This window comes from Sinocyclocheilus rhinocerous, unplaced genomic scaffold (genome assembly GCF_001515625.1).
Source record: "Sinocyclocheilus rhinocerous isolate Xijiao unplaced genomic scaffold, SAMN03320098_v1.1 scaffold418, whole genome shotgun sequence".
Classification (NCBI taxonomy): Eukaryota; Metazoa; Chordata; class Actinopteri; order Cypriniformes; family Cyprinidae; genus Sinocyclocheilus; species Sinocyclocheilus rhinocerous.
Genome location: NW_015651146.1, coordinates 1,283,827 through 1,311,509, shown reverse-complemented (window position 1 = coordinate 1,311,509; position 27,683 = coordinate 1,283,827). Strand labels below are relative to the sequence as shown.

The 27,683-nt window shown below is 36.6% G+C and overlaps 2 protein-coding genes and 1 pseudogene across 6 annotated transcripts in view; all 3 read left to right on the top strand.

Annotated features, from left to right (window-relative positions):
- The window catches only part of LOC107712736 (sarcolemmal membrane-associated protein-like), a 10,653-nt gene extending 2,923 nt beyond the window's left edge, over positions 1-7,730 (top strand). For 2 of the 3 annotated variants that reach the window (XM_016518073.1, XM_016518072.1), the window contains exons 3-10: positions 704-829; positions 2,123-2,197; positions 2,285-2,590; positions 3,532-3,727; positions 5,060-5,219; positions 5,422-5,556; positions 6,383-6,470; positions 6,896-6,974. In XM_016518073.1, the coding sequence (XP_016373559.1) occupies positions 704-829; positions 2,123-2,197; positions 2,285-2,590; positions 3,532-3,727; positions 5,060-5,219; positions 5,422-5,556; positions 6,383-6,466 (1,082 nt within the window). In that variant the 3' untranslated portion in view covers positions 6,467-6,470; positions 6,896-6,974. Of the gene's footprint in view, positions 1-703; positions 830-2,122; positions 2,198-2,284; positions 2,591-3,531; positions 3,728-5,059; positions 5,220-5,421; positions 5,557-6,382; positions 6,471-6,895 lie in introns of all 3 variants that reach the window. The other variant, XM_016518075.1, reaches the window with a different exon arrangement.
- A 1,209-nt stretch (positions 7,731-8,939) lies between these two features.
- Positions 8,940-20,209, top strand: LOC107712666 (filamin-B-like; annotated as a pseudogene).
- A 2,303-nt stretch (positions 20,210-22,512) lies between these two features.
- On the top strand, positions 22,513-27,657 carry LOC107712730 (monoacylglycerol lipase ABHD6-like). 3 transcript variants are annotated; one of them, XM_016518064.1, is made up of 9 exons: positions 22,513-22,683; positions 23,432-23,579; positions 24,627-24,783; positions 24,873-24,986; positions 25,989-26,121; positions 26,565-26,722; positions 26,787-26,841; positions 26,962-27,062; positions 27,322-27,657. In XM_016518064.1, exons 2-9 carry the CDS (start codon positions 23,461-23,463, stop codon positions 27,502-27,504), a joined length of 1,020 nt encoding a protein of 339 aa, XP_016373550.1. In that variant the 5' UTR covers positions 22,513-22,683; positions 23,432-23,460; the 3' UTR covers positions 27,505-27,657. The 3 variants fall into 3 exon arrangements, with proteins under 3 accessions (XP_016373550.1, XP_016373548.1, XP_016373549.1); XM_016518062.1 differs by having other exon boundaries at positions 23,253-23,579; XM_016518063.1 differs by lacking the exon at positions 22,513-22,683 and adding an exon at positions 23,062-23,342.
- Positions 27,658-27,683: the final 26 nt, after the last annotated feature.

Here is a 27,683-nt window from a genome sequence, read left to right as displayed (position 1 = left end):
AAAGACGGAGGAAGGGGCGTTGCAGTACTGAAACGCCGTCTAAGCTGTTCGCCAATCACAATGCACTGGGACAGCTAACCAATCACATCACATTTCGTTTTTCGGAAGGCGGGCGTTCATCAAACCCGGAACTAATCGAGCCGTTTGTGCTAGGATGGGGAGAAAAGTATTGTAATAATGTAAATTATGTAAAAAATAATGCGTTTTTCGAACCACCAAGCATGAGAGCATGTTCTAGTACACCCCCAAAACAAATTCAAGACATTGTAAAAGAGCATAATAGGACCCCTTTAAAACTTTTCAATCAAATGGCAGCTTTATTAAAAGCCCAGCTATCCTTCTTGCAGATCCCAGTTTAAATCCTACTGATGACATTATGCTTTTAGGATAGATCTATTCTGAGTCAAGTTATTAATTCATGGAATAGGCCCATTTTCTGACCTCCAGGGAAATTACCATGCGATTCATTCTGATTTAATTAACCTTTGGAGACGGGGTTTGCATTTTGTCAGAGGGCAGAACAATCTGGCAAAGTTGAAATGCAACTTATTGATGCTGATACAGAGATAAAGACACAGATCACCCATTAACTGTTGATGAAAGAGTGATTCTCTGACAGCAGAGCGCCATAATAGTGTCTAATTATGCATGTAATAGTTCCCATTAGATGTCATCAGCAGTGGATGTGTAATCATTTCTCCAGATGAGCTGAGCAGGAGCACTGTGGAGGCCAGTGAGTATGAGAAGGTCATCCAGCGGTTGAACCAGGAACTGCAGGAGGCCAATGAACAGGCCAATTCGGGCAAACACAAGTGTATTGAACTCCAAGGTAAAAGAGGGCCTTTAAAGCAACTCTACGTAGTTGTGTGTATTTTTGTGACTTTGAAGAGTGGAATTCACTTTTGTAAACATATCACTGTTGAATTACAGTGGATAGCTGTACTCGTGCATTTATTGCTGCCGTAAAGCAATCCGCCCTTTCACTAAACTTACGTACTATCAGAACAGACGTTTAAGGGGGAGTGTGGGGAAGGAACAGAAGCCATTCGCCTTATTAGAAGTAAGCCATCAGAATGATTTTGAAACTTCAGGGTGTTTCAGGGTAAAAAAAAACCAACAACTTACATACAGTTGCCCTAAGTGCACAAAAATGACTCTCATTTGAATATGAATTAGAATTTAAATATGAGCGACAAATACTGATTCTAGATCAGTGTTCACCTTTGCCTAACTATGCTGTATATATTTTTATTGATATAAAATGCATTATTTCATCATTTGTTAATAATAATCGCTATTAAATAATTATAAATATTTCATATTAACAATTGAATATTAATAATAATTATTATTAATATTATTTGGAATTATTAATTACCGTATTGGCCCGAATATAAGACGACCCTGATTATAAGACGACCCCCCTTTTCCAGATGTACCTTTTGGAAAAAGGCTTTTTAAAAACCAAATTTTTTTTTTTCTCAGTAAAACACATTTTGTTTTCAATTATTTTCATATTGCATATTTTTCCTATTTTAATTTTTGTTTTGAAAGTATGGTAAAAACTGGTAAAATGTACCAACAATCATATTTTAAAAATATACACTTTTTGATATACCATTACAAAAAAAAAAACGGTTAGCCCATCTGAATTATCCATCTAATAGTACCCTACCAAAATCTTATGAACAGTAGAAGTTAAATCTTACTGTAGTCTTCAAATCTGGGTACTGTCTTACGTTTTAAAATCACAAAGGGAGTTTGGTCCCATCAGGCTAACAGTGACAGTCACGACTCATGCAGCTGTAAGGTTTTCTTCTTCTTTTGTTTTTCTCGCGATCTTTACAACACGCATTACATTACGTATTTCATGGCACACTCGTTTTATGCGTATTTGGCGCCACCTAGTGTTGTGGGTGTATTATTGACATGTCAAAGTCTAGACCCTGAATATAAGACGACCGCATTTTTTCAGATGTATTTCCAAGACAAAAACATCGTCTTATATTCGGGACAATACGGTATTATGGATATTTATATAAGCTTGTGAACATTTTAAATTTATTTGGAATAGCAGTCATGCTCAACAGGTCCCCCTAATGACTTGTGCTGTGTATTACAGGTCTGTTGGAGGAGGAGAAAAGAGGCAATAAGCAGCAGGCGGTGGAGTCAGCAAAACAGATAAAGGTCTTACAGAGTAAGTCAAGGAGGGTGTGTCTATCTTGTTATATTTACTAAACAATGTATTATACCAAATTATCTTTGTGTCTACATGTGCATTCAGCTCAGCTCCAGAAGCTGCAAGAAGATATGGAGAATCTCAGGGATCAGAAGGACAGCACAATCTTCAGCTTGCGTCAGGAAGCGCACGCAGCTAAGGAGGACGTGCAGGTGTTGCGCCGCACTATGGAGAAAACAGCAGCTGAGCGAGAGCATGAGGTCAACGTGCTGAAGGGGAACCTAGCAACGCTAACTTCCGAGCTGGAGAAATGGCAGTTGGCTGCAAACAAGTACGAGCGTGAGCTTGACAGTGTACAGGCTAGTCACCAGCAGCAGAACCAGCAGAGAGACAGAGCTGCCAAACAGCAAGGTACCCACAACCCCACAGACCACTATCCTCACAGATGACTGGATTGGCCTGTAGTATTTTAAGGCTACATCTTAAATCATGAAATCATGTGAGAACATCAACATTTCTCATCCATGTATTGTGCTAAACCTAAATGCAAATTAATCTATATTTACGCTTCCACATTAACATGAATATTCGATTTAATAATGATTAATAATCATCATCATCATCACCACCACCATCATCATCTTCTTCATAATAATAATAATAATAATAATAATATAACCATACATTAAAAAAAGTTTTCAAATTAACAAATCAGTTTTCTGAGCTTTTGATAATAATATTAATAATTATAATATTAATAATAATAATAACTATACTTTCCAAATAAAAAATAAGATCTCCATTAAAATACTAAATATGAATTGTTACAAATTTGAGCTTTTAATAATAATAATAATGATTATTATGATAATAGTTCAAACATTATTGGGTAATGTTGCAAGTATTAATTTTACCAGGATAAAGATTAATCAGAAAAAAAAGATTTCACTGAAACAAAACAAAAAAAAAGAAACAAAAAAGAAATAATTAATAAAAAACACATAACTATAGCCTCATCAGGCAAAATGTCTGTATTTTGTACCAGTTAAATTAAGGTTCTTTTATGTCTTCTGCACATTCATAATCTCTTTGGGGAATTTGTCCTCCCTTCTCAGAATGATGAATGATATAATGTATTGGTGGAGGTTACAAATCAAGCCCTAGGTTCATCCAACGACAGTCACAGCAGTGTTTGCAGTAATCCGACAGATATTCAGAAGATGACTCGCATTTCTCACATTACTTCCACCGTTATGTAACAGTAGCGTTGTGAGTCAGTGTGTGTGTGTATCTGTGTCTGTGCGTTTGTGTGCATGTCTTTGGGTATGTGTTTAATTGTGTGTGTGATGCAGCAAGCGAGCTGGAGCGGCTGCAGAAGGACTGTGAGAGTCTGAGGAGGGAGTGTGCGTCTCTGAGGTCAGAGAGAGAGCAGCTGGCTGATAAACAGCAAAAAGAGAAGATCAGCCTGCAGAGTGAGAGCAGCACCCTGCGCTCAGAGAAAGAACAGCTGCTGAAGAAACAGCAGCAGCTGGAGAAAGAGCTGGACAGGTCTGTCCTATGCGGTATCATATACAGTGTGTCATTTCCATGCCACTGAAAGCACCACATGTAATTGCAAACTGTTTTAAAATCGGCATGGTTGAAGTCATTAACCCCATGACTTATCATGACTACTTTTTTTTTTTTTTTTTGGTGCTTTGTTTTTGTTTTTTTGAAACATGAAAAATGCTCTTTTTGTTGCATGGGAAAAAATAACATACAGGTTGAGGATGAGTGAAGAATGTCCGAATATTCATTTTTGGTTGAATTATTTGTATAGGCTTACTTCTCCTCAGATATTAAAATGGGATAGGAGAAAGTTTTTAAACATGGAAAAAATGACACTTCACTATGGCTGGGTTATTATCAATCTTGAAAACAGTTGTGCTGCTTAATATTTTTGTGGAAATCGTGATTTGTTTTTTCTATGATACTTTGATTTATAGAAACCATTTTTGTTTTTCTGTTTTTTTTTTTTTTTTTTTTTTGGTGCTTTGTTTTTGTTTTTTTGAAACATGAAAAATGCTCTTTTTGTTGCATGGGAAAAAATAACATACAGGTTGAGGATGAGTGAAGAATGTCCGAATATTCATTTTTGGTTGGATTATTTGTATAGGCTTACTTCTCCTCAGATATTAAAATGGGATAGGAGAAAGTTTTTAAACATGGAAAAAATGACACTTCACTATGGCTGGGTTCTCATTTTGATTAACCATTCAGCTGATTACAGAACCGGCTTTCTGACAAGATGCGCGTTAAATATCGCATACGATTTATCGTGCAGCCCTAACAGCCTTTTAGTTTAAGCTGCCTCCTATCCAATAATCTCAATAAGCTTTGCACTTTACTTTTAATATAAAACAAAGTTCACTCTTAAGTTCTGTCAGTTGTACCACAATAAATAAACAAATGTCGTTTTGATGCTCTTTAATGTAGTGTCATAAATCACTTTAGCAATTTGTGTTTGGATAAATCTGTCATGGAAAAAAAAGCCACTGTTTAAATGTTTGTATTTTAACAAATTGGAGTAGAAACATAGTCATATCTTTTAAAAGTTGATATAAAAACTGCCTTATGTGCAATTTAAATGTTTGTATGAAATCTAGTTTTTATTTGACTGTTGATTATTACATCTAAAAATAAATAGCAATTGAATTTGGACTCGACTTGAACCAAATCAAGAACGGAATCAAAACATATGAAGAATTTAATCAAATCATGAAATGTATCAATACCCAGCCCTACACTTCACCTTTAAATAGGAGAAAAGCTCTTTTTGCAGACTTTTGATGTAATGACGATGTAATCTCTCTGGAATCTGAACCTGCATTCTGCCCACAGCTCTAAGAAACAGAACGCAAGCCTGAGCAACATGGTCAAGACCCTGGAGAAGACGCAGGTAGACCTGGAAAAACGGCTGAGTGTCCTGCAGGAGGAACACCAGAGAGCCACCAGCCAGCTGGAGCAAAGCAATAGCAGGATCAAAGAACTGCAGAAAGAGGTTATTCCCATCGTAGTTGAGAAAGAAAGAACGTAGAGCTGAGACTCATTAGCAGGCACGTCACAAAAGAGCTCTGCTCCGAAAAAAAGACCTGGCCCCTGGACACACAGTGTGTGTGTGTGTGTGTGTGTGTTTGTTATTGACTAGGCTGATTGCTCCTTGTGAAATTTTCCTACTCTCTCTTTCTCTTTTTCGCTCTCAGTATGAGGAGATCCAGGCAGAGCTGTCAGGCCTCAGGGAGAAGTATGAGAATGCAGAGGAGGAGAAACGCTCCTTCAGTCTGGAGCTGCAGCAGAACAAAGAGCGCCTGAGTCTTCTGCAGGACAAAGAAAACCATGTGAGTGTTCAATCCACGTAATGCTGATGTTCAACAACAGGGGCACTGACAATAGGGACAGTTCAAGAGGAAAGCGCATATATTACGTTGTTTTTTTTTTACCTTGAAATCAACGCTGAAAAACGTAGCATCATTTGTTTGACATGCACGTCTTACAGTTTGTTTAAAAATTTTGTATAGCCTAAAGGTGAAGTGTGTAATTTCTGTGGCCAACAACGACACCAAACTGATTTGCAGACTGTTTCCAAACAGGTTTCCCCAAATACTTCTATAAAAATTGACATAAAGAGTAAATGAATCCCCCCAACAATTCCATGTAACAACATAAAATACATGTGGAATATTACTGTCGCCAAAACAAAAACGAGGATTTATTTTTATTTTGCATCCATTCTCCAAACTGCTTGTCCTATGTTTATGGTCACAGGGGTGCTGGAGCTTGTAAGCAGGGAAACACCCTTTTATTTTATTTTATTTTTTATTTACTCAGGCAACTCACTTGAGATTCTTTGAGATTCTTGTAATGTTTTTATTCTAATTAAATTATTAATATATAAAATATTTTTAAAAAATCAAACAATATAATAAAAACTACAAACAATTCCAAACTAAGCATCAATTGAGCCCAAACTTGACATGTCACGTTTAATCAAACATCTGCATTGTCTCTGCACATTAAACTGGAAAAGGGGAAGAGTTTTAACTATGAAACAATTGCACACTTCACCTTTTGATTTCCTTATCTTGATGACAGTTAAATTCACCAGTCCAGTAATAGAAAACACAAGCCAATCATTCAGTAATATCCCTCCCTTCCCTCCTTTAGCTGTCTTTATTGCAGCCCATCCTAGCCGTAGCCATCGGCCTTGTCCTGGCTTTGCTGTTTTGGTGCTTGGGCCCATTGTGGTAGAAAGGTACACAGTGCTCCTGTCCCGTCTCATTCCTCTGCTTAAGCATCTATCATCCTCAGGGCTATGCATGACCACTAAACAATTCTCTCAGCTTAAGCTACCAAATACTGTCCGCAAAATGCTTCTGTTTTCCTACTACAGGTCCGCTTTGTATTATAAGACGCACACTAACAAGTGTTCTAATGAATCAACTGCATTTTGTAGGTTGTAGTTTTCCAGCGTAGCTCTGAGGCATCCCGGCTCTCTTTGTCCTCCACCGTACGTCTTCTGCTGTCCTCGTCTTGTGTGTACTGACCTCAGTTTCTCCGCATCATGTCCTTGTGGCTTTTGTGTCCCCGTCTCGGCTCATGTGCATCCCTGATTGTAAACATGTTCTGATAAGCGATGCGGTACTACAGATGATGTGATCTGTATGTTTGTTCTTGCAGGGAAAATGGATCAGGTGGATGCCCGTCGCTGCTGTGACCGTTGCCGTGACGGGGTATTTGCTTTCAAAGACCTCAAAATGAACAACGTGATGAACCAGTAACAAACACACGCACCATGACATGCATACCAAGTATATGTTTCTCAGACTTGTTGACATTTGTATCCTTTTAGTCTGTCTGGTGTTAGTTTGAGTAACGAGTGTTTAAATGCAACTTCTTACTCAAGTATTGAAGGCCTTAGAATAATAATGTGTCACAACATTCTCTCATTTGCACCATATGTAATAGATTTTTTTTAAAAATTGAGATTCTGTATGCATTGCATTTTGAAGTATCTGACTAATAACAGGTATTTTATTGAACACTGTTGCTTTGCCAAACAAACACTTAGTGAATTGCCTTATTTAACATAACCTTAGATAAACAAATGTTTATACCCCCCTGAACGAACACTTCCATGAGAACCGATTCAGAACTGCAAAGTCCACTGTAATAACCATCGAAGTTCATTAAGTTTTAACTTGATCATATGTTTTGCGGCTTAAAGGCCTAAATCTGCTAGTAATGTGTATGTGTCTTTGCACCTTATACGAAGCCATTAGTGATTAGTCTATGCACTGTACTTTATTGTGATAAGGATTTGACATATTAATGATGATGGTGATAATGATAATCACTGTATACCTAGGACATTAGAGCGCTAATGTGTCAGAAAGAGACCTATAATAAAGTGTTTATGATTGATCATGTTTATTACTTGTACAGAGATTTAAGGAAAACCTACCTGATCTAACAAACATGATAATTGCAATAAATAAGCAAGAGTAAAGTTCAACCCTATTAAGTCCCTGTTTAATTTTTATACATTTATTTATGCATATCAGCTGAATTGTATTTCGATAACTTTAGAGTAGGGTCAATTTGTTACCATTTTATACAATTAAATAACAAATGCTGTAAAATGCTAATGTAGGTTAATTTTATTTATAAATATACTGGTGTTTATTGTTAATTCGTGTTAGTTCATATTACCACAGAAATAGCTATTATATTTTGTGATACTGAGTTACATGTAATGCAGTAACAGCCATTATTTGTTGCTGTTATTTCATGGTACATGGCCTTTTTATAGCAAGAAATATCTTTTTCTTCATTTGGCCTTGCAATATGCAATTTGACCACTGTAGTTTGATTCACAAACAGATGTCTCTTATTTATATATATATATATATAATGTATATATATGTATGTGTCGGTTCTTTTCAGTGAATCAAAAACATACAGTGTGCCCAGGGTTGCCAGCCTGAGAAACAAAACCAGCCCAATTGCTATTGAGAACTAGCCCAATCACGTTTTTTTTATGCGGTTTCGTTACCAGCGATAAGGTTATCAGCAACAGTGATGTCAGACCTTCATCTGGCTGCAGGTGGGAATTAGCTGAATTCCCCAGGCCTGAGGATCCCGTTTCTGACCCTATCTTCCTAGTAAATACATTCTTCAAGCACTGATGTAACTACACTGAACAAAATAGGCTCACATTTTAGAGTGGCCTTTTATTGTGGCCAGCCTAAGGCACACCTGTGCAATTATCATGCTGTCTAATCAGCATCTTGATGTGCCACACCTGTGAGGTGGATGGATTATCTCGGCAAAGGAGAAGTGCTCACTAACACAATTTAGACAGATTTGTGAGCAATATTTGAGAGAAATAGACCTTTTGTGTACATAGAAAAAGTCTTAGATCTTTGAGTTCAGCTCATGAAAAATGGGGGCAAAAACAAAAGTGTTACGTTTATAATTTTGTTCAGTGTAGAATCTGTTTTTATTATTCCTTTGCACGATGTGGGGTTGCAGCATGATGACACCGTTCATGTCAGAGTAAAAACAGCTCTCAGAGGCGCTGTATGATCATAATTATGGGCCAGGATTGGGGGGTCTAGGGCACTCCCACCACCAGCGAAGCTACATGAAAGCTTCATGCTTCACGGCTCTTATATTGCAGTTCTATAAAAGGTTTTGGACTCCACACTGATCAGAGAGAACGATGGGTGATTTTAAAGATCGTGTTACTGCAGCTGCAATCAACCTGGTAGATGATGCACCATGGAAGAAGATACAGAAGAACACCTTCACGCGCTGATGCAACGAACACCTGAAGTCTGTGGAGCTGCAGATCAGCGATCTTAAGTTCAATCTGAGCGATGGCCTCATCCTTATCTCGCTGCTGGAGGTCCTGAGCCATAAGAGGATGTTTAGAAAATACCACACGCGACCCACCTTCAGACAGCTCAAGCTAGATAATGTTTCGGTGGCTCTGGAGTTGTTGGATCATGAAAAAGTGAAGTTGGTGTCTATAGGTGAGTTACAACCTGCCTGAATTCTTTCAAAAGGTGTTCACAACAATCTATTAGTTGTTTTCTCAAGTCATTTTAAACCCATATGAACAACATTTTAAAGATCTAGTTTCTGAATGTTTTTAAAGTTCACAATGAAGCAATCTGTTGATTTAAAGTCAGGTGTACAAAAATATGTACAGTGCAGGACCAAATAAATCAGGAGAAGAATAGATGAGTTGGAGAGAATAGTGAAAGTCATAAATGTTTTCAAAGTTTAATTTTTGTTTTGTAGTTTTTTTTTTTTTTTTTTTTAGTAAATATATTGAGTAATGTATGTCAGAGCAGCTACTGCACAAATAAACAGGGCTAACTTTAAAATTAGTCTGTGTTTATACTCCCCTTAAATTAAAAGGTATGTAATTAAAATGAACAAGCCATAATTCACCTCTAATTGTACTAATAAGACAAAATAGTAAGTATAATTGTCTGTATGCTGTTAACAATGTTTCTGGCTGACAGCAACTGCGGCTATTACGCCATTTATTGAACATCAGACTTGGTTACATTAATGTTTTGCTTAAAACATTCACTTAAAATTGTTGAATTTCTGTTGACAATTGTTATTGGCAGGGTTGTTATTGTTAACAAATTATTAAAAAATTTCGTTAATTGAAATTAATCTGAAATAAAATATCAATATTAGATAGAAAACCTCAAAAATTATAAATGTTTGCTTGGCAACTGACTGAAATAAAATAAGTTGAAGTTAAAGTACCAAAATTACTGAAAATAAAACTGAAATAAAAAATAAAGCAAAATATAAAAAAAAAAAAAACATTTTTTGACAATGATAAATGAAAATGAAAACTTAAAATATAAAAATAACAGCTAATTCAAAAAATTAACTATACAGTATATAAAAAATACTAAAATAACACTGGTCATTAGAGTCTTCATTGTATCTACATATATAACTAACGGTTTTATTTGTCTCTTAAAGAAGGTCAGCTGCAAAATCAAGTAAATGGTGGCTGTTGTCTGAAAAGCAATAGCATTTCTTCAGAAAGACATTATCAGATGTTGAGCTTAGTCTTCACAGATAATGAACTGAATTGCTGATCCCACATGTTTTTTTATATAAATTCCTGTGTTTTTTTTTTCTCTAATTAGGGAGGGCAGGCTTTGGGTCAAAGTGTCCTAGTGTCAAATTTGGGGACGGCACTTCAATTAGCTGTTTCCTGGACCAGAACAGTGTTCCCGGCTGAACTCTCTTGTTTGGATATAATAGCTAAAATGACAAAAAACATTTGGTGTATTAAAAAAAAAAAAACTTACTTTGTTACCAAGAGATGGTCTCCAAATTCAAAGAACAAATAGACACACCTTCACTGTCTCCAAGTTAATATAATTATATATTCATACTTTATTTTCTATTTTATAATTGTCACTTTTTACCAATTATCTTTTCAAGGTTTTGCCATTGAAGGTCCATCTCAGGCAAAGATCGAGTGTGATGACCATAATGATGGCTCCTGCCTCATGCATTTCTGTGAGTATGCTGTACATGTGATGTGTGATGATGAAGAAATCCAGGACAGTCCCTTCATGACCTCCATCAGACCTAAGTGAAAAGAATTCCACCCTGACCAGGTAAACTCCTATATCCTGTCCTATTAATCATGCAGACATGTGTCCAGCCCTTCATTTTATATAAATGAGATGTTTTCATTAGATGTGAAATGATACAAGTTATGCATGTTGGGTTTCAGGTGAAAGTAGAAGGACCAGGGGCCTCATGTATCAACTCTGCGTACGCACAAAAACTTTGCGTACGCCAGCTTTCACGCTCATGGTCGGATGTACTAACAGTGAAATTAACGTGAGAATGTGCGTTCCTCCCGCGGAAGTAAGGCCATAGTGGACGGGAACTTGAAGCTGATTCTGGGTCTAGTGTGGACCCTGATACAGCATTACTCCATCTCCACCCTGGTGTGGGAGGATGAGGCAAACGATTCTGTCTCCAAACTGACTCCAGAGATGAGGCTTCTGGGATGGATCCAAAACAAAGTCCCTGAACTGCCGATAACTAATTTCAGCCAGGACTGGCAGGATGGCAAGGCCCTCTGTATTTTTTATAATTGCATTTATCAAGCTCATAGCCCCAGAGGAGATTCTTGATCCAGCTGTGGATGAGCAGTCAGTGATGATGACATGCCTCTCACTTTTCCCCAAAGCCAGACTCAAACCTGGAGCTCCACTCAAGCCAAAGAAAGGTCGGGCCCATTATAAGCCCCTGCAGTTTAGTCTTTTGATTTTGTCACAAATAATGAAAAGGAAAGAGGGAAGAGATGCATCATGATGATAATCAAACATTTGTTGATGAGAACACTTTCTGCAGGTTACATTGATATGCCAGAAGGTGATAAAAATGGGCTTTGTTGTTATGAGTGAATCATTAAAGTATACATTTAATGGATTCATTCTAAAACCCTGATTCATTCAAGAACAAAACGCCACTAATTTGTTTTGCTCGGACCTATAGTGTTCAAACCGATTCACACCAAGCATGATATAAACTATAACTGAAACATTTTGATTATCTTTCTAATTCTATGAGAATTTTGTTGTCAGAAAGATTTTTTTCAGTTAATGAATAAAAAAACATTGACAGCCAATCAAAATCCACCTGATTTTAAAGAGCTCAAGCATTTAAAGTAGCAGACGACAAAACTGCAGCACTTATAATGAACAGAACATTAGTCCATTTGTGTGGATGCTAACATAGTTACTGCAGTTAGGGTTGCAAAGGGGAGGAAAATTTGTGTATTTCGGGATTTTTGGAAACTTTTTGGAAAATTGTTTGTAAAGTTTTCGGAAATTCACTACAAATTTTCCGCCCCTTTGCAACCCTAATTGCAAGAGTTATTGTTCTTGGTTTGAATGGGAATACATTCGGCTTTAGCTTTGTTTGGAAGTATCTAGAAATATTGTCTAAAATGTAAGTTACTCAATATTATCTTCTTATTAATTGAACTGTTGTTGTTAAAACAGGAATATCACACCTGCAGTTGTGCTCAATATCAGCAGCACCTGCAACCTCATTCCTGCGGTCAACACCTTGATGCTGTTATGACATGTAATTGATTGTAATTGGCATGTTATATGTCAGTTACCCAAATCCAGTTGTTTTCATAATGTGTACATACAACCTTGAGAACCTTGGGTATAATTTTTTTTTTTTAAATTTTTTTTTTTTTGGTATCTCCCTCTCATACAGCTTAAAATCTCATTTTCTATTTTTTTTCCCCAGTGCCTAAACCCAAAGCCTGTCATGCCACAGGAAGAGGATTGCAGCCCAAGGGTGTTAGAGTAGGTCAGCTGGCCCAGTTTAAGGTGGACACCCACAAAGCTGGGCCTAGAAATCTGGAGGTCAATATTAGAGACCCCAGTGAGTAATAGCAAATAATCTCCATAATCTGTATAAAGATGTGTAACCCCTCTGTGGTCTAACTAAAATGTTATCCTTCCTGTCAGGTGGCAAGGAAGTGTCTTTCACACAGAAGGACGCGCATGAAGGTGTATATACCTGTGAATACACACCCACTGCTGCAGGAGATCACACAGTGGACATCACTTTGCTTGGTCAGCACATTGCCAAGAGGTTAGCTTTCATTCAACATGTTAGCAGAGAAACATTATTTAATTTTAATTTAAAGAATAAGTTTCTTATTCTTCTATTACAGCCCATTTAAAGTCCATGTTGGTTCAAAAGCTGGACCACAGAAGATATGGGCATGGGGACCAGGACTAGAGGGAGGGACTGTAGGTTTGCCAGCTGAATTTTTGCTCTCTCTCTCTATATATATTTATCTTTTGCCAAAGTGGAGTCATTACCACATTAAAATTTATGCAATTGAGGGAGGAAACAGGGCGGGCTGTTGTGCTCGTGCATGTGCGCTCAATTTCACGTTAATTGGGATGTACAAAGAGAATATGCTTGGGATCCTGCGTACGCAGAGATTCATACATCTGATTTGTTTTGTGCGTACGCACATTTACAGTTTTGTCCGTACGCAATGTTTTAGTATGAATTCAACGCAAGTCTTTGTACATGAGGCCCCAGGTGTTTCCTGGCTGCATAGTGAACCTTCAAACTGAATTCACTGTAGATGCCAGGCAAGCTAGTGAAGGAGAACTTAAAGTGTGTGCTCAGATGCTAATACAGTGAAATATTTGTTTTTTTATTTACATTTAAATTAAAAGCCATTTTAATTTTCAGAGTGATTTGACTTCTTCATAGATGTTATTGTTGCCTCTGAACAATCTGGTGTCTTTGTCTGCTCCTACATCCCTTCATCTCTCTCCAAACACACCATTGCTGTGGCTTGGGGAGGAGTCATGGTTCCCGGCAGTCCTTTCATTGTGAGTGCATATATTTATCTTTAAAAAAATAGTGGTACATAGTGGATTATGTGAAGCTATAAGAATGTGATGTAAAACAACAACAACTAATGCACATTCTGATGCATTTCATTTACATGGTCTAATGAAGTTAAAGAAAACTCATTTTCCCAATTTGGTTTGCATCTTGTTGCATTAATGTTCCAGCATCTGTTGCCTTATTGAAAATCCATTTCATTTCGCGGTGGCTTTAAACCTGTCTGGTGATGATGTACTGCTGCTTAATGCTGCAGCCAGAGCAGGAATGTAATAGGATGTTTATTACTCTATTTGTACAGGCATTCCCTCTGTCAAGAGGGAATGAAACTCTGCTTATTGAAATCACATGTGAGAAAACATGTATTAAAAAATGAGCCAATGAGCACTGAAATATATAACTAATCTTCAGTTCTTTGGAAGCCTGTGATTGCTGTTCTGTAAGATTTTGTAGGATCTCTGCGTCATTAATGTTTCAGGTGACACCTCACATCTGAATATTTGGGTTGAACTGTTCTGGAGCAGTGTTATAAATACAACTTAACCACTGATTTCTAGTCGTGTCCTCTTTTGGAAGACCAAACAAAGTAGTTTCGCCTTCACAACGAAACACACAGCGTCACACACGGCGGGCTTGAGGCTTTCACAACGAAGCACACAGCGTCTTCACGACATGGCTGCAGTGTCAACAATACTACAGCGAGAATAAAAGTTACGTCTTCTTTCTTTGCGTGAACATTTGGGCGGTGTTATGCAAATCTTCCCACATCGTGACGTAGACATGTGGTGGCGTGTTAGAACGAGCCGTTTTAGGTAGGTGTGGTTGACTCTTAACTTTTATAAAGAATATCTCTTTGGATTTGAGACTTTAGTCTTTGCAACTTTACAGATCTTCTTTATGCACCAAAAGCTTGTAACACTCCAAAGAGAAAGGAAATCTTGAAATCGCATCATATGACCCCTTTAAGCCCAAACTATACTTCACTTTTTTTAAGCGTACGCTAGCGGTCGACGTATGCGCTCTTGAAAGCTTCATCTTTGTCCAGCATCTGCTCTATTTTTCTCCAGAATTTATGACTGATAAAAATGTCTTTGTACTCTTTTATACTAAAACAAAGTATACTTTGGACTATAGTGTCTCAGCTGCTTTGGTTCCAGAAGTACTTTTTCCATTTATTTTTTCAAATTTTTTTGACTGTTGCACTCTATGGATCATAGAGTCATGTATGTGTTATTTGTTCAGGTGAACTGGACATCACAGTTGAGGGTCCGTCTGAGGCAGATGTGCGCTGCTTGGACAGTGAAGATGGTACTTGTACTGTGAGCTACTTCTCAACTGAGCTTGGAGATTATGAGATCCAAATTCAACATGATGACATGCCTCTCCGAGGTAGTCCTTTCAAGGCCAAAATTGCTGGTATGGCAACCCCAAGAAACCTCAAACCAGTATTTATGATGTTATAGTGATCAAACCTTAAATTACTACATGCATGGTATTTATAAACCCAATACAGATGGAAATGTGAGAAGTTCACAGGTAAAACTGGGCAGTGCGGTTGACTTCACCCTGGACATCACTGAAGAAGATATTAGCCAGCTCTCCGCGAGCATCTTTTCACCCACGGGCAATGATGTACCCTGTTTGCTGAAAACACAACCTGACAGCCATCTCGGTGAGCCACATATTAAAGGGGTCATATGATGCTTTTTTAAAGATCATTATTTTGTGTATTTGGTGTAACAGAATATGTTGACATGCTTTAATGTTCAAAAAACACATTATTTTTCAAATACTGTACATTATTGTAGGTCCTCTATGCCCCGCCTCTCTCAAACGCTTCGTTTTCTACAAAGTCCCTCCTTCCGACAAGCGCAGTCTGCTCTGATTGGCCAGCTGACCCAGTGCATTGTGATTGGCCGAACACCGCAAGCACTCGTCGGAAATGTAAGGCCCCTTACCATAATCGCGAGCTTCAACTTTCAAAATAAATGTAAAGACAGAGCCCAAAAGGGGAACAGAGTCGTGTGACAGACACAGTGATGAAGCTGGTATGCATTTGTGATGTGACCCCCCCTCTCTCTCTCGCTCTCTCCCTCTCTCGCGCTCTCTCTCTCTCGCTCGCTCGCTCGGCAACACACACACACACACACACACACACACACGATGCGCAAAACTCCGCATTTGAACAGTCAATAGCAAATACTTAAACTAATAACAAAACAGTAGCTGATTCAGAAGCGCCAGATTGTCATAGTAAAGTCAGAATTACCTCCTCTCCTAGGTTCACGAAACGGTCGTCCATAAAATGCATTGCTGTTCTGTTGTAAGTGATCTTAAAGATTCCTAAATGCATCTACTTCTGGTAGGCCAAATAAAGTGCTTTTGCTTTCGCACTGAAACACACAGCGTCTCCCTGACATGGCTGCTTCAACACTAACTGCGGTTACTGAAACCACGCTTTCTTTCTTTGCGTGCACATTTGGGCTGCATTATGCAAATATTTCCACATAGTGGGGTAGATATGTGGGGGCGTGTTAGAACGAGCCGTTTTAGGGGGGCGTGGCAGAGTCTTAACTTTGATAAAGAATATCTCTTTGGTTTTGAGACTTTAGTCTTTGCAACTTCAGGGATCTTATCTTTGCACAATCAGCTTGTAACACTCCAAAGAGAAAGGACAACTTGAAATCGCATCATATGACCCCTTTAATGTACACACAGCTGCAGTTGGGAGAAATGAAATGACAAGCATTAATGAGCCCAAACAAATAAGGTTTAGCATTTGACCAGATGCATCTAAGCATACCCACATCCTTAGTGCCACCGTCAAATTTGATCAGAGCTGCACTTTGTTTGTTATGTAGGTGTATCGTTCATCCCCAGAGAGGCTGGTGAGCATCTGGTCAGCATCATGAAGGACGGTGAGCATGTGAGCAACAGTCCCATCTCTCTTTCCATCAGTCAGGCAGAAATAGCAGATACCAGCAAGGTGAAGGCCTACGGCCCAGGCTTACATACAGGACACACCTTCTGCACATCTGAATTTGTGGTGGACACTTGGGATGCAGGTATGATGCTATGTAATCCAAATTAATTGGTATTAAGATATGGACTGTGTCTGTGTGTTATGATGCTGTCAATTTTATATGTAGTCTAAAAAATATGTAGTATTTTTTTTTTATTAACCTACAGGATATGGTGGGCTAACGGTTGTAATTGAAGGTCCCAGTAAAGTAGATGTTCACACTGAAGAGCTGGAGCACGGAACCTGCAATATATCATAACGCCCAATCAAAGCTGGGAACAACAAAATCTCCATTCAATTCTCAGATGAGCACATTCCAGGTTAATAAAGCTGCATTATGCAACGATGTGTACTTTTTTCTATGTATTTTATTCAACAAGGACACATTAAATTGACCAAAAGTGACAGTAAAACATTTATAATGTTACAAAAAAATTCTGGAGTAATGACTGCTGATAATTATTTTTCCATCACAGGAATAAATTACATCTTAAAATATATTGAAACAGAAAATTGTTATTTTAGATTGTAATAATAAAAATCTGACTCCAAAGAATTCTTTATATTTTATCTTTTGGTTAAATGTATATAATTATTTTTTTATTTATTTTAAATGTATATAATTTATTTATATTTAATTTATTGGCATTATAACAATTTATTTTCTTTTTTGCGAAATTGCTCTTAAAATCCATTTGGCTCACAAATCTAAGTGGACATGAGGCTTCTGATTTTACTTTCTCTAAATTAGGTGGTGTAAAGTATAATAAATGAATAAATAAATTCCTCTTTACCAGGGAGTCCTTTTACAGCTGTGGTGACAGACCGTGGGTTTATGAGAGAGAACATCACGTACAACCAGAAAGCAGCTCCTGTTGCCCGCATTGGGAGTGAATGCAGCTTAGCCTTCAAAATCCCAGGTTAGATGAATAGCCCATCACACTAATCCAGGCACTATATCTGACTTCTCGAGGACTTTGCAATGCCGCTAACAAAAATACATTCCCTTTCACTATAGGTTCTGATGCTGAGACTCTGTCTGCTTATGTGCATGAGCCATCAGGAAGTCCAGGAGAGGCTGTTATTGTTGCTACAGGCAGTGACACCTATGCAGTGAGCTTTCTAGCTAAAGAGATGGGAGTTTATAATGTGCCAAGGTCAGACAATCCCTGGTAGGCCACTCCAGTACACCGTCGGCCCACTTGGACAGGGAGGATGTGAAAAGGTCCAGGTGTGGGGGCAAGGCCTTCAAAAAGCTCTAGCAAGTGTTCCAGGTATCCCACTAATATTTCTCTCTTTCTGTTATTTGTTAGTCCGAGGTGTTTTGTTATGTACTGTGACAGCTGGCTAAGTCAAATGTGAGTCATTTCAAAAGTATGCATTGATTTCATTTTGCAGCTGACTTTAATATTTGGTCCCGTGAGGCCGGAGCAGGAACTCTGTCTGTCTCAGTAGAGGGTCCTGGAAAGATTGAGCTCCACTTGGACGATCAGCTGGATGGTTCTTGCATTGTGTCCTACACCGTTCAAGAGCCTGGTGGGTAATTCCTGTAATGCAGTATATGTAATGCTTGCGTTTTATGTACATTGTCTGGACATGTTCACTAAAACAGTGCACAAGACTTTCAGAAATATCCAATCAAGATCAGATACTTCAACTTTAATTATGTACGGCTTTAGTAGAATGACTAAAGATAAAGTGACGTGACATGTGACGTGACATGTGGCCAAGTATGGTGACCCATACTCTGAATTAGTGCTCTGCATTTATCCCATCCAAAGTGCACACACACAGCAGTGAACACACACACACACCGTGAACACACACCCGGAGCAGTGGGCAGCCATTTATGCTGCGGCGGCCGGGGAGCAGTTGGGGGTTCGGTGCCTTGCTCAAGGGCACCTCAGTCGTGGTATTGAAGGTGGGAGAGAGCGCTGTACATTCACTCCCCCCACCTACAATCCCTGCCGGTACGAGACTCGAACCCACAACCTTTGGCCACTCGAACTCTCTAACCATTAGGCCACGACTTCCCCTTATATGGGGGAAGTCATATAAGATAACTTATATGATGATGTCAACTTGTTAACTGTGATCATTGTTTGACTATATTTGAAGTTTTGATATCGGTAATTGTATTGAACAGGATGATTTCAAAGTAAGACGAACCAGCTAATACCACAAAACATAACAGAATTCATCAAATCCATTGCTGTGCTATTGTTTTCCCACCAAAAATGATGTGAATGTGGGCAATCATGTCATTAGAGATCTAGAATCATTTAGAATCATTTAAAATAAATTTGCGATACTATGATAAAAACATATCTACAATTAAAAAAAATTGTAAATAAAAAGATTATTGGAGTACATTTTCAAAGAAAATACTAGGCTTCAGCTTTTCTACTTGAAAATTTCACACTTAATTCAATGTTACTTGGTATTTTTTGTAATTTATTGTGAAATTTACTTGCAATTTCTGAGTGAAAATTGTTTCTACATCATTTTTTTTTTTCAGTTTAATGATGTTTAGTGAGTTTAAGTGAATTTAGTATTTTATTCACTATATTAAGACTTAAGACCCATTCAAAGCAAAGACAATAACTATAGACACGTCCACATCACAACTATAACCATTACAACACAGAAGAAATATATTGTTAAAATTGGCTTCAGAATGATTTTTTTCAGCTGATGAATGATAAAAATATTGACAGCCAATCAGAATCCATCCTGCTTTACACTAATATAGTTATTGTTATATATTAATATATATTCAACATCAGCATACTGATTGATGATTTTCTGAGGAAGAGAAGGGCATATTTATAGAATTTGTTCTCCTGCAGGTGACTATGAGGTTTCAGTCATATTTGATGAGGAGCATGTTTCTGAAAGCCCTTTCTCTGTGTCTGTCAGTGCCACCAAAGATAAGAGTCTCACACAAGGACAAAATGACTATGGTTTGAATTAGCAATGTTTTGGAGACGATTTCCATTTTGCATGGAAGATACTTGAGTTTGTAAGGCCTGATGGTACTTTGTTCTTTTCCACCCATAGATCATAATCAGATGTGCAACAGTTATGAGGAACCCTCTCTGTCAGACATGGAGATAAACACAACATCTGACAGCAGTGCTGAGCCAGTTTTCCTGTCTAATGCTAGTAAAGTCATCTGCCATGGCCCAGGCCTGAGTAAGGGCTTTCAAGTAGTAAAGCTGGTGAGTGCAGCTTGACATTAGTGAGAATGTTAAGTAACTCATTTCACTAAGTGATGTCTCCAGAGAAATGTCTCTCTCAGAACTCAGTGTAGCTGCATTTGTGTTGTAGGACGAAACCTTCTCTTTGTCGGCATGCATGGCCCCACCGTCCCCTGCGAGCGGGTGTCAATCATTCATATGGGCGGACATCAGTACAGGATCAACTATGCTGTCAAAGAACGAGGAAAATACATATAAGCAGTGAAGTGGGGAGATGAATACATTCCATGATCTCCATTCCATATTACTGTTCTGTGAAATACCTTCATATATGTGTGTGTGTGTGTGTGTGTGTGTGTGTGTGTGTGTGTGTACACTACTGTTCAAAGGTTTAAGGTTGGTAGGGTTTTGTGTTTTTGAAAGAAGTCTCTTATGCTCACCAAAAATACAGTAAAAACAGCAATGTTGTGAAAAATTATTACAACTTAAAATGACTTTATTAAAATGACCCCATTTTCATATATTTTAAAAAGTATTTTATTCCTTTGATGCACAGCTGAATTTTCATCAGCAATTACTTCAGTCTTCAGTGTCACATGATCCTTCAGAAATCATTCTAATATGAATCAGAATCAGAAAGAGCTTTATTGCCAAGTATGCTTGCGCATACAAGGAATTTGATTTAGTGACATAAGCTTCCAGTACACAGACACAACAACACACAGACAATAAAAAATAAGATGAGAATTTTAAAAAAAATACACATGTAAATATAAATAGACAAATATTGAAAAATTAATCTAAAAATAAATCAATTATATGTACAGTTGTCCTATAGATGATAGAATGGAATAGAATGAGATGCAGGGATGTACTAGGATGGAGGTGGTAACAAATAAATATAAGGTTATTGCACATTTTTATTGCATAATGTGGGGAAAATGTAACTGTTCATGAGGTAGATTGCCTGGGGGAAGGTAATCCCAATACCGATTTGGTGCTGAAGAGACATTTTTTATTATCATCGATATTAAAAACAGTTGTGCTGCTTCATGTTTTTGTGCATTTTTCAGGATTCTTTGATAAATAGAAAGTCCAAAAGAAAAGCATTTATTTGCATTTATTTAGTTTACATTTTTTAACAGTGTAAAAGTCAATGTAATGCATCCCTGCTCGATGTAGTATCATATATGTATGTGTGTGTGTGTGTGTGTGTGTGTGTGTGTGTGTGTGTACACTACTGTTCAAAGGTTTAAGGTTGGTAGGGTTTTGTGTTTTTGAAAGAAGTCTCTTATGCTCACCAAAAATACAGTAAAAACAGCAATGTTGTGAAAAATTATTACAACTTAAAATGACTTTATTAAAATGACCCCATTTTCATATATTTTAAAAAGTATTTTATTCCTTTGATGCACAGCTGAATTTTCATCAGCAATTACTTCAGTCTTCAGTGTCACATGATCCTTCAGAAATCATTCTAATATGAATCAGAATCAGAAAGAGCTTTATTGCCAAGTATGCTTGCGCATACAAGGAATTTGATTTAGTGACATAAGCTTCCAGTACACAGACACAACAACACACAGACAATTAAAATTAGATGAGAATTTAAAAAAAAATACACATGTAAATATAAATAGACAAATATTGAAAAATTAATCTAAAAATAAATCAATTATATGTACAGTTGTGCTATAGATGATAGAATGGAATAGAATGAGATGCAGGGATGTACTAGGATGGAGGTGGTAACAAATAAATATAAGGTTATTGCACATTTTTATTGCATAATGTGGGGAAAATGTAACTGTTCATGAGGTAGATTGCCTGGGGGAAGGTAATCCCAATACCGATTTGGTGCTGAAGAGACATTTTTTATTATCATCGATATTAAAAACAGTTGTGCTGCTTCATGTTTTTGTGCATTTTTCAGGATTCTTTGATAAATAGAAAGTCCAAAAGAAAAGCATTTATTTGCATTTATTTAGTTTACATTTTTTAACAGTGTAAAAGTCAATGTAATGCATCCCTGCTCGATGTAGTATTAATTTCTTTAAAAAAAAAAAAAACAAGTCAGAACAGTAGTGTACACTCAATATGATTTTTTTTTTTTTTTGAATGTTATAATTTTAAAATATATTCTCATTCTCTCCAAATAGATTTACCTTTCACTATATTTAATGCAAAACTAAATTGAACGGCTGGTTGAAATCACACGTTTTAATTTCAATTCCGAACAAATGTAAAATGTGCTTCCATAACTTTGCTCACAATGGTCAAAATGTAGTGATGCCTTTAGATCTGGAGGGTTTCATCTTGTGAATGCTTACAGATTTCTAAAAGATGTCAACACAATTGTGCTAGGAACATAAATGCAACTAAATGGCTTAATGTCAAAAGGAATGTATATGGAAAAAATGTATTTGTGATATGAAATATGAAATTCTTATCAGTTCATTATTAAAACAAACGACTCTGTATCTTCATTTAATTAGATTTTTATTTTTTATTTTATTTATTTTTGTGGAGTAAGAGGAATATTGCATTTTCCATGTGAACTCATTGATTTCTTGAGCTCACGAGATCACCACATACAGTTTTCTCTGGATGCCATCTCAGTGTTCATTGGGGTAAGCAGACAGCTGACATGGACTTTTATTAAGTTATAAGGACAGACAGCACACTGACCGGCTAAAGTATGATGTTTAAATGGGACTTTTGGATCTGTCATTTAAAACTCCTTGATTAGAGCTGACTTCACTGTCACACGTCAATGTAGGATTAACCATGAAGTAACAGGTGCATCTCAATAGATTAGAATGTCGTGGAAAAGTTTATTTCAGTAATTCAACTCAAATTGTTATGGAGTATTCTAATTTGTTGAGATAGTGAGTTGGTGGGTTTTTGTTAAATGTGAGCCAAAATCATCACAATTAAAAGAACCAAAGACTTAAACTACTTCAGTCTGTGTGCATTGAATTTATTTAATACACGAGTTTCACAATTTGAGTTGAATTACTGAAATAAATGAACTTTTCCACGACATTCTAATTTATTGAGATGCACCTGTAAGTTCATTGCTCTCAAATTGTTCCAAATCTATTTGTTGAGTCAGTTGTTATTATTTTAATGATTTATACTTTTAACCTCAATCAAAGGTTTAGTTGTCTTATTAATAAGAGTGAGATATTGTATTTGCAGATATATGTTCAGATTTGTAAAATATGTCTGTGAATGTATAGACATTAAGGAACAATTAGACTTTTTTTTAGGCAGCGACACTGAAATTAAGAGATAAAATGATGGTCATGTAAATATTTTAAGCGCATGGTGAGATATCTAGGTTACATGTATTGATTAGCCACAAACAGATGCTGCCAGACCCTCCCCCATCCCTCACCCTCTTTCACTCAGACCTGTACATATGGAGTCTTATAGCAGGACAACAAAGGTATCTTGAAGTTTTACTGATAGCATGTGTAATATATGCCAGTCATTTCAGCATTTCTGCTTGTAATTGTGTGCTGTGTTATTCTGCAGGGTGTTTACTAGATAAAAACAGAGTTGCTATGGATCAGGATATGGTGAATATGTTTGCCATTGCTGCAGGGACTCTTGCTATTCCTCTCCTCCTTTTCATGGCCTCTTTTATGCTGTGGCCATCATCACTCATCGAAGTCTATTACTGGTAAATACCACTTATAAATAATATATACATGCATATTACTTTATAATAATATATAAATATCCTTCTTTAGAAGTGAAGCCCAACCTCCTGTTTTTCATGAAAAGAAACAAAGTAATTTTCTAGGATTTAAAGAATTAAAAATGTATGACGTGAAATGAATAAGAAATATTTACCATTTTAATTTTTAGGTCACCAAATCAATTTATTTATTTTATTTTTACCAAATTTGTGACTGACATTTTATTCAAATTGTATATATTAAATACTGTGTATCAATAATAATATTAATATAAATAAATTAGAGAGAAAAAATGCATAAACATTTTCACTGTATCAGTCTTTTGGACCAGACTGTAAATATTTCTAAATGTATTATTTATATGAACATATTTTATAGTTGCACTCAAAAAATACTTGGGGCTACATTTAAGATTTATGTATTTGGGTTGTGTATAAAATTTGCATTCGTTTGAATCATACAGTTTTAACAAACTATAAACTTAAAGTAATGCATATTTGTCAGTCATACTGACATACAAAACTGACATAAAGAAATGATACTGGTACGATTTCATGGCATAGCTTATTATTAACTGTTTGCATCTATTTGATTATATTTAAAAATTCATTCAATCTTGGATCTTTTGATCAAAGACAAAATTCAAATTGCTAAGAATCAGCATGAATCTGTGAAAATGTATTCAAAGTAAATGGTTAAAAATATGGCTAGCAGTGTTCAATTAGTTCAAATGTAATTGAAATAAATTGGATTTGTTGATGGTAAATATATAAACCCGGTTATTGTGTATTAAAACACATTCAGTTTATTAGTACCATTACAGAAATGTTATTTATGTATGACTGACAAATATGCGTCACATTAAGTTTATTAATTTATGTTAGAATTGTGTAATCCAAATGGATGGAAAACGTATATGTAAATCATAAATATTTTTGAGTGTGCATGTATTTACATGCATCTTTTGTAGTTATACATTTGTTTCTTTTGTCTATATACCTTTTTACCTATGTCATTTGTTTGTGGAGGTACTGGAGGAGAACTCTGGGTCTGCAGGTACGTTATGCAGACTGCGGGGGTTATCGCTTCTGTTACTCATACAGGGGGAAACCAGGCCTCAGGCCCTCTGTACTCATGCTGCATGACTTCTCTGCTCACAAGGACACATGGCTCCCCATGGTGAAGGTATATTATGTTTACATGGCCTGGCTGTGAGGTACAAAATTAAAATGTTGGTCCTTATAACAGCGATAAGCAAATTGTGTCCTATACAGTACCTTCCCAAACATCTGCACTTGCTGTGTGTCGACATGCCGGGGCATGAGGGTACAACACGTACCAACACAGACGACTATTCTATCCAGGGCCAGGTCAAGAGAATACGGCAGGTAATGACTGGATGGCTATGTTTTTCGATGAGCATAGGGTACAAATAGGTGCCCCATGAAATTACCAAGTCCATATACTAAACTTAATTTAAAATAAGTTTCCTACTCTGTTACCAATCTGGCAGTTTTATTTAATTGGTTTATTATTTTATAAATCTTGTGTGTTTAGTGTTCATGGTTATTTCATGTTTATGGCTAGACAATAATATAGGGTTTTAAACTGTTCCAAAATTTGGTAACAGGGATGCAATTAAAATATTCATATACACTATCGTTCAAAGGTCTGGGGTCAGTACGTTTTTTTGGTTTTTTTTTAAAGAAAGAAAGAAATTAATATTTTTTACTCCACAAGGATGCATTAAATTAATCAAAAGTGACAGAACATATAATTCACCAGACGGTTTCTATAAATGCTGTTATTTTGATCATAAAATTCCACATTCCACAAAAATATTAACACCTTATTAACATATAACTGTTTTTCATCATTTATTTAAAAAAAAAAAGAAGTGAATATTGAGCAGCAAATCAGCATATTAGAGTGATTTCTGAAGGATCATGTGACACTATTACATGTCACAGTATTACTGTTTTTGTTGTGCATTTCATCAAATGGAGACTTGGTGAGCATAAGAGACATAGAAGAACGTTTTAAAAAATCATACCAACCCTAACTTCTAAACAGTAGTGTAAAATGAATAGAAAATCTTTATAGCATTTCTGTAAAGCCTAAAATATAACTTAACAAAACCTCCTGAGGTTGACAATCAACTTTTCCAAAAGGTTAAGCACCTTTTTTCACTTTCCAATTGTTTAAGAAAAAGAGATTCAGGCCCTATTTTGTGTCCTGTTCTTGGAAACAGCCAAATATTGCTCTCATGGAACCTACTTCTTAGACTTGGAATGACATTTTATCATAATGAAAACCTTTTATGATCACAAGGCAGCATATTAAATGTTTGTATTGGCAGCATTTGTGAATATTCCTTTTACACCTCTCAGTTTGTAGAGGCCATTCGGCTAAACAGAAAGCCATTCCATCTGGTGGGCACTTCAATGGGTGGGACTGTGGCAGGAGTGCATGCAGCCTGTCATCCCTCAGATCTCTGCAGTTTGACCCTCATCTGCCCAACTGGTTAGTCGATGTATTTAGTCTTTGACACAAATGCATGGATAAATTCATATACATAACATAAATACAAACCAAAATGAACTATTAAGGCCCGTTCACACCAAGAATAAAAACTATAAAGATAAGTAGATTGTTAAGATTATATTAGCATCCATTATTGTTAAGATTATATTAGATCTTTATCATTACCACTGTCCTTGGTGTGAACTCCTTCAAGGAATAGTTCATCCAAAAATGAAAATTTGCTTAAAATTGACTCACCCTCAAGCCATCCAAGATGTAGATGAGTTTGTTTCTTCATCAGAACAGATTTGGAGAAATTTAGCATTACATCACTTGCTCACCAATGGATGGGTCTGAAGGTGAGCACATTTTCAGCACATTTTCATTTTGGGGTGAACTATTCTTTTAATATCACTCCTGCATGGTCACATTTTTCACTGAAGGTCTGAGGAACCAAAACGAGAGCAAGTTTGACAGTCAGATGCATGAAGTGGAGCACAGCCGGTACACACTGAATATTCCTCTTATTCCATCCATCCCGGAGGAGATGGAGGAGATGCTGAAGCTTTGTTCTCACGTGCGCTTCAGAGTGCCTCAACAGGTTAGTCACACAAATGTAATGTAGAGTTACTCTAGATTCAAAACACACCTAACTTTCATTATAGATTCTTCAAGGCCTGGTGGATGTTCGGATACCACACAATGACTTTTATCATGAAGGTCAGTACGAAAATAGGCTTACCCACTGCAGTTATTTTCTATTTAATGTTACAGTATGATACAGAATGTCTTGTTTTTAATAATTTCTTTGCCTAAAGTATCATCTCTCTAAACTGCCAGTTTTCGTGGAAATTATGAGTGAAAATTCAAAATATGCCTTGCATGAGCACATACAGCAAATAACGACCCCTTTACAAGTCATCTGGGGCAAACAGGACCAGGTAGGTCTAAGCCTGCATTCAATAGTTATAAATAGAAAGCATTAATATTTTAAATTAGTTTTTTTTTTTAAATGTGTCTATTATTTTTTACTTTTTTAAAGAGCGTCTATTTAATTTTTGTTTATTTATTTATTGTTTAGTTTTAGTATAGCTAAACTAGCAAAATTATTTTATATTTTATTTTATTTCAGTTAACGTTTATTTTATTTTGTGGTTTTAGTTAACTGTAATAGCCCTGATATATAGTCTTTATTTTCAGGTGGTGGATGTGTCTGGGGCAGCAGTGCTCACGGAGGCTCTTCCAGGCTGTCGTGTTGATCTGCTGGAGAACTGCGGTCATTCTGTTGTGATGGAGAGACCACGACAAACAGCCAAACTCATTTTAGATTTCAGCATCTCTCAGCAGAGCACAGAGAGTGCCAGCACCAAGAAGAAATCCTGAGACAGTTCAGGATATCAGCCGCATATTACTAAATACTGACCCTGAAGTATATAACAAACTTATCATTTTCACTCCAATCATTTTGCAGTATGTTCAAATGCAAACAGCCTTTTGATCGATTAAAGGAAAAGATCATTCTTATAAAAAAAAAGTATATGGTAACACTTTACAATTAGGTT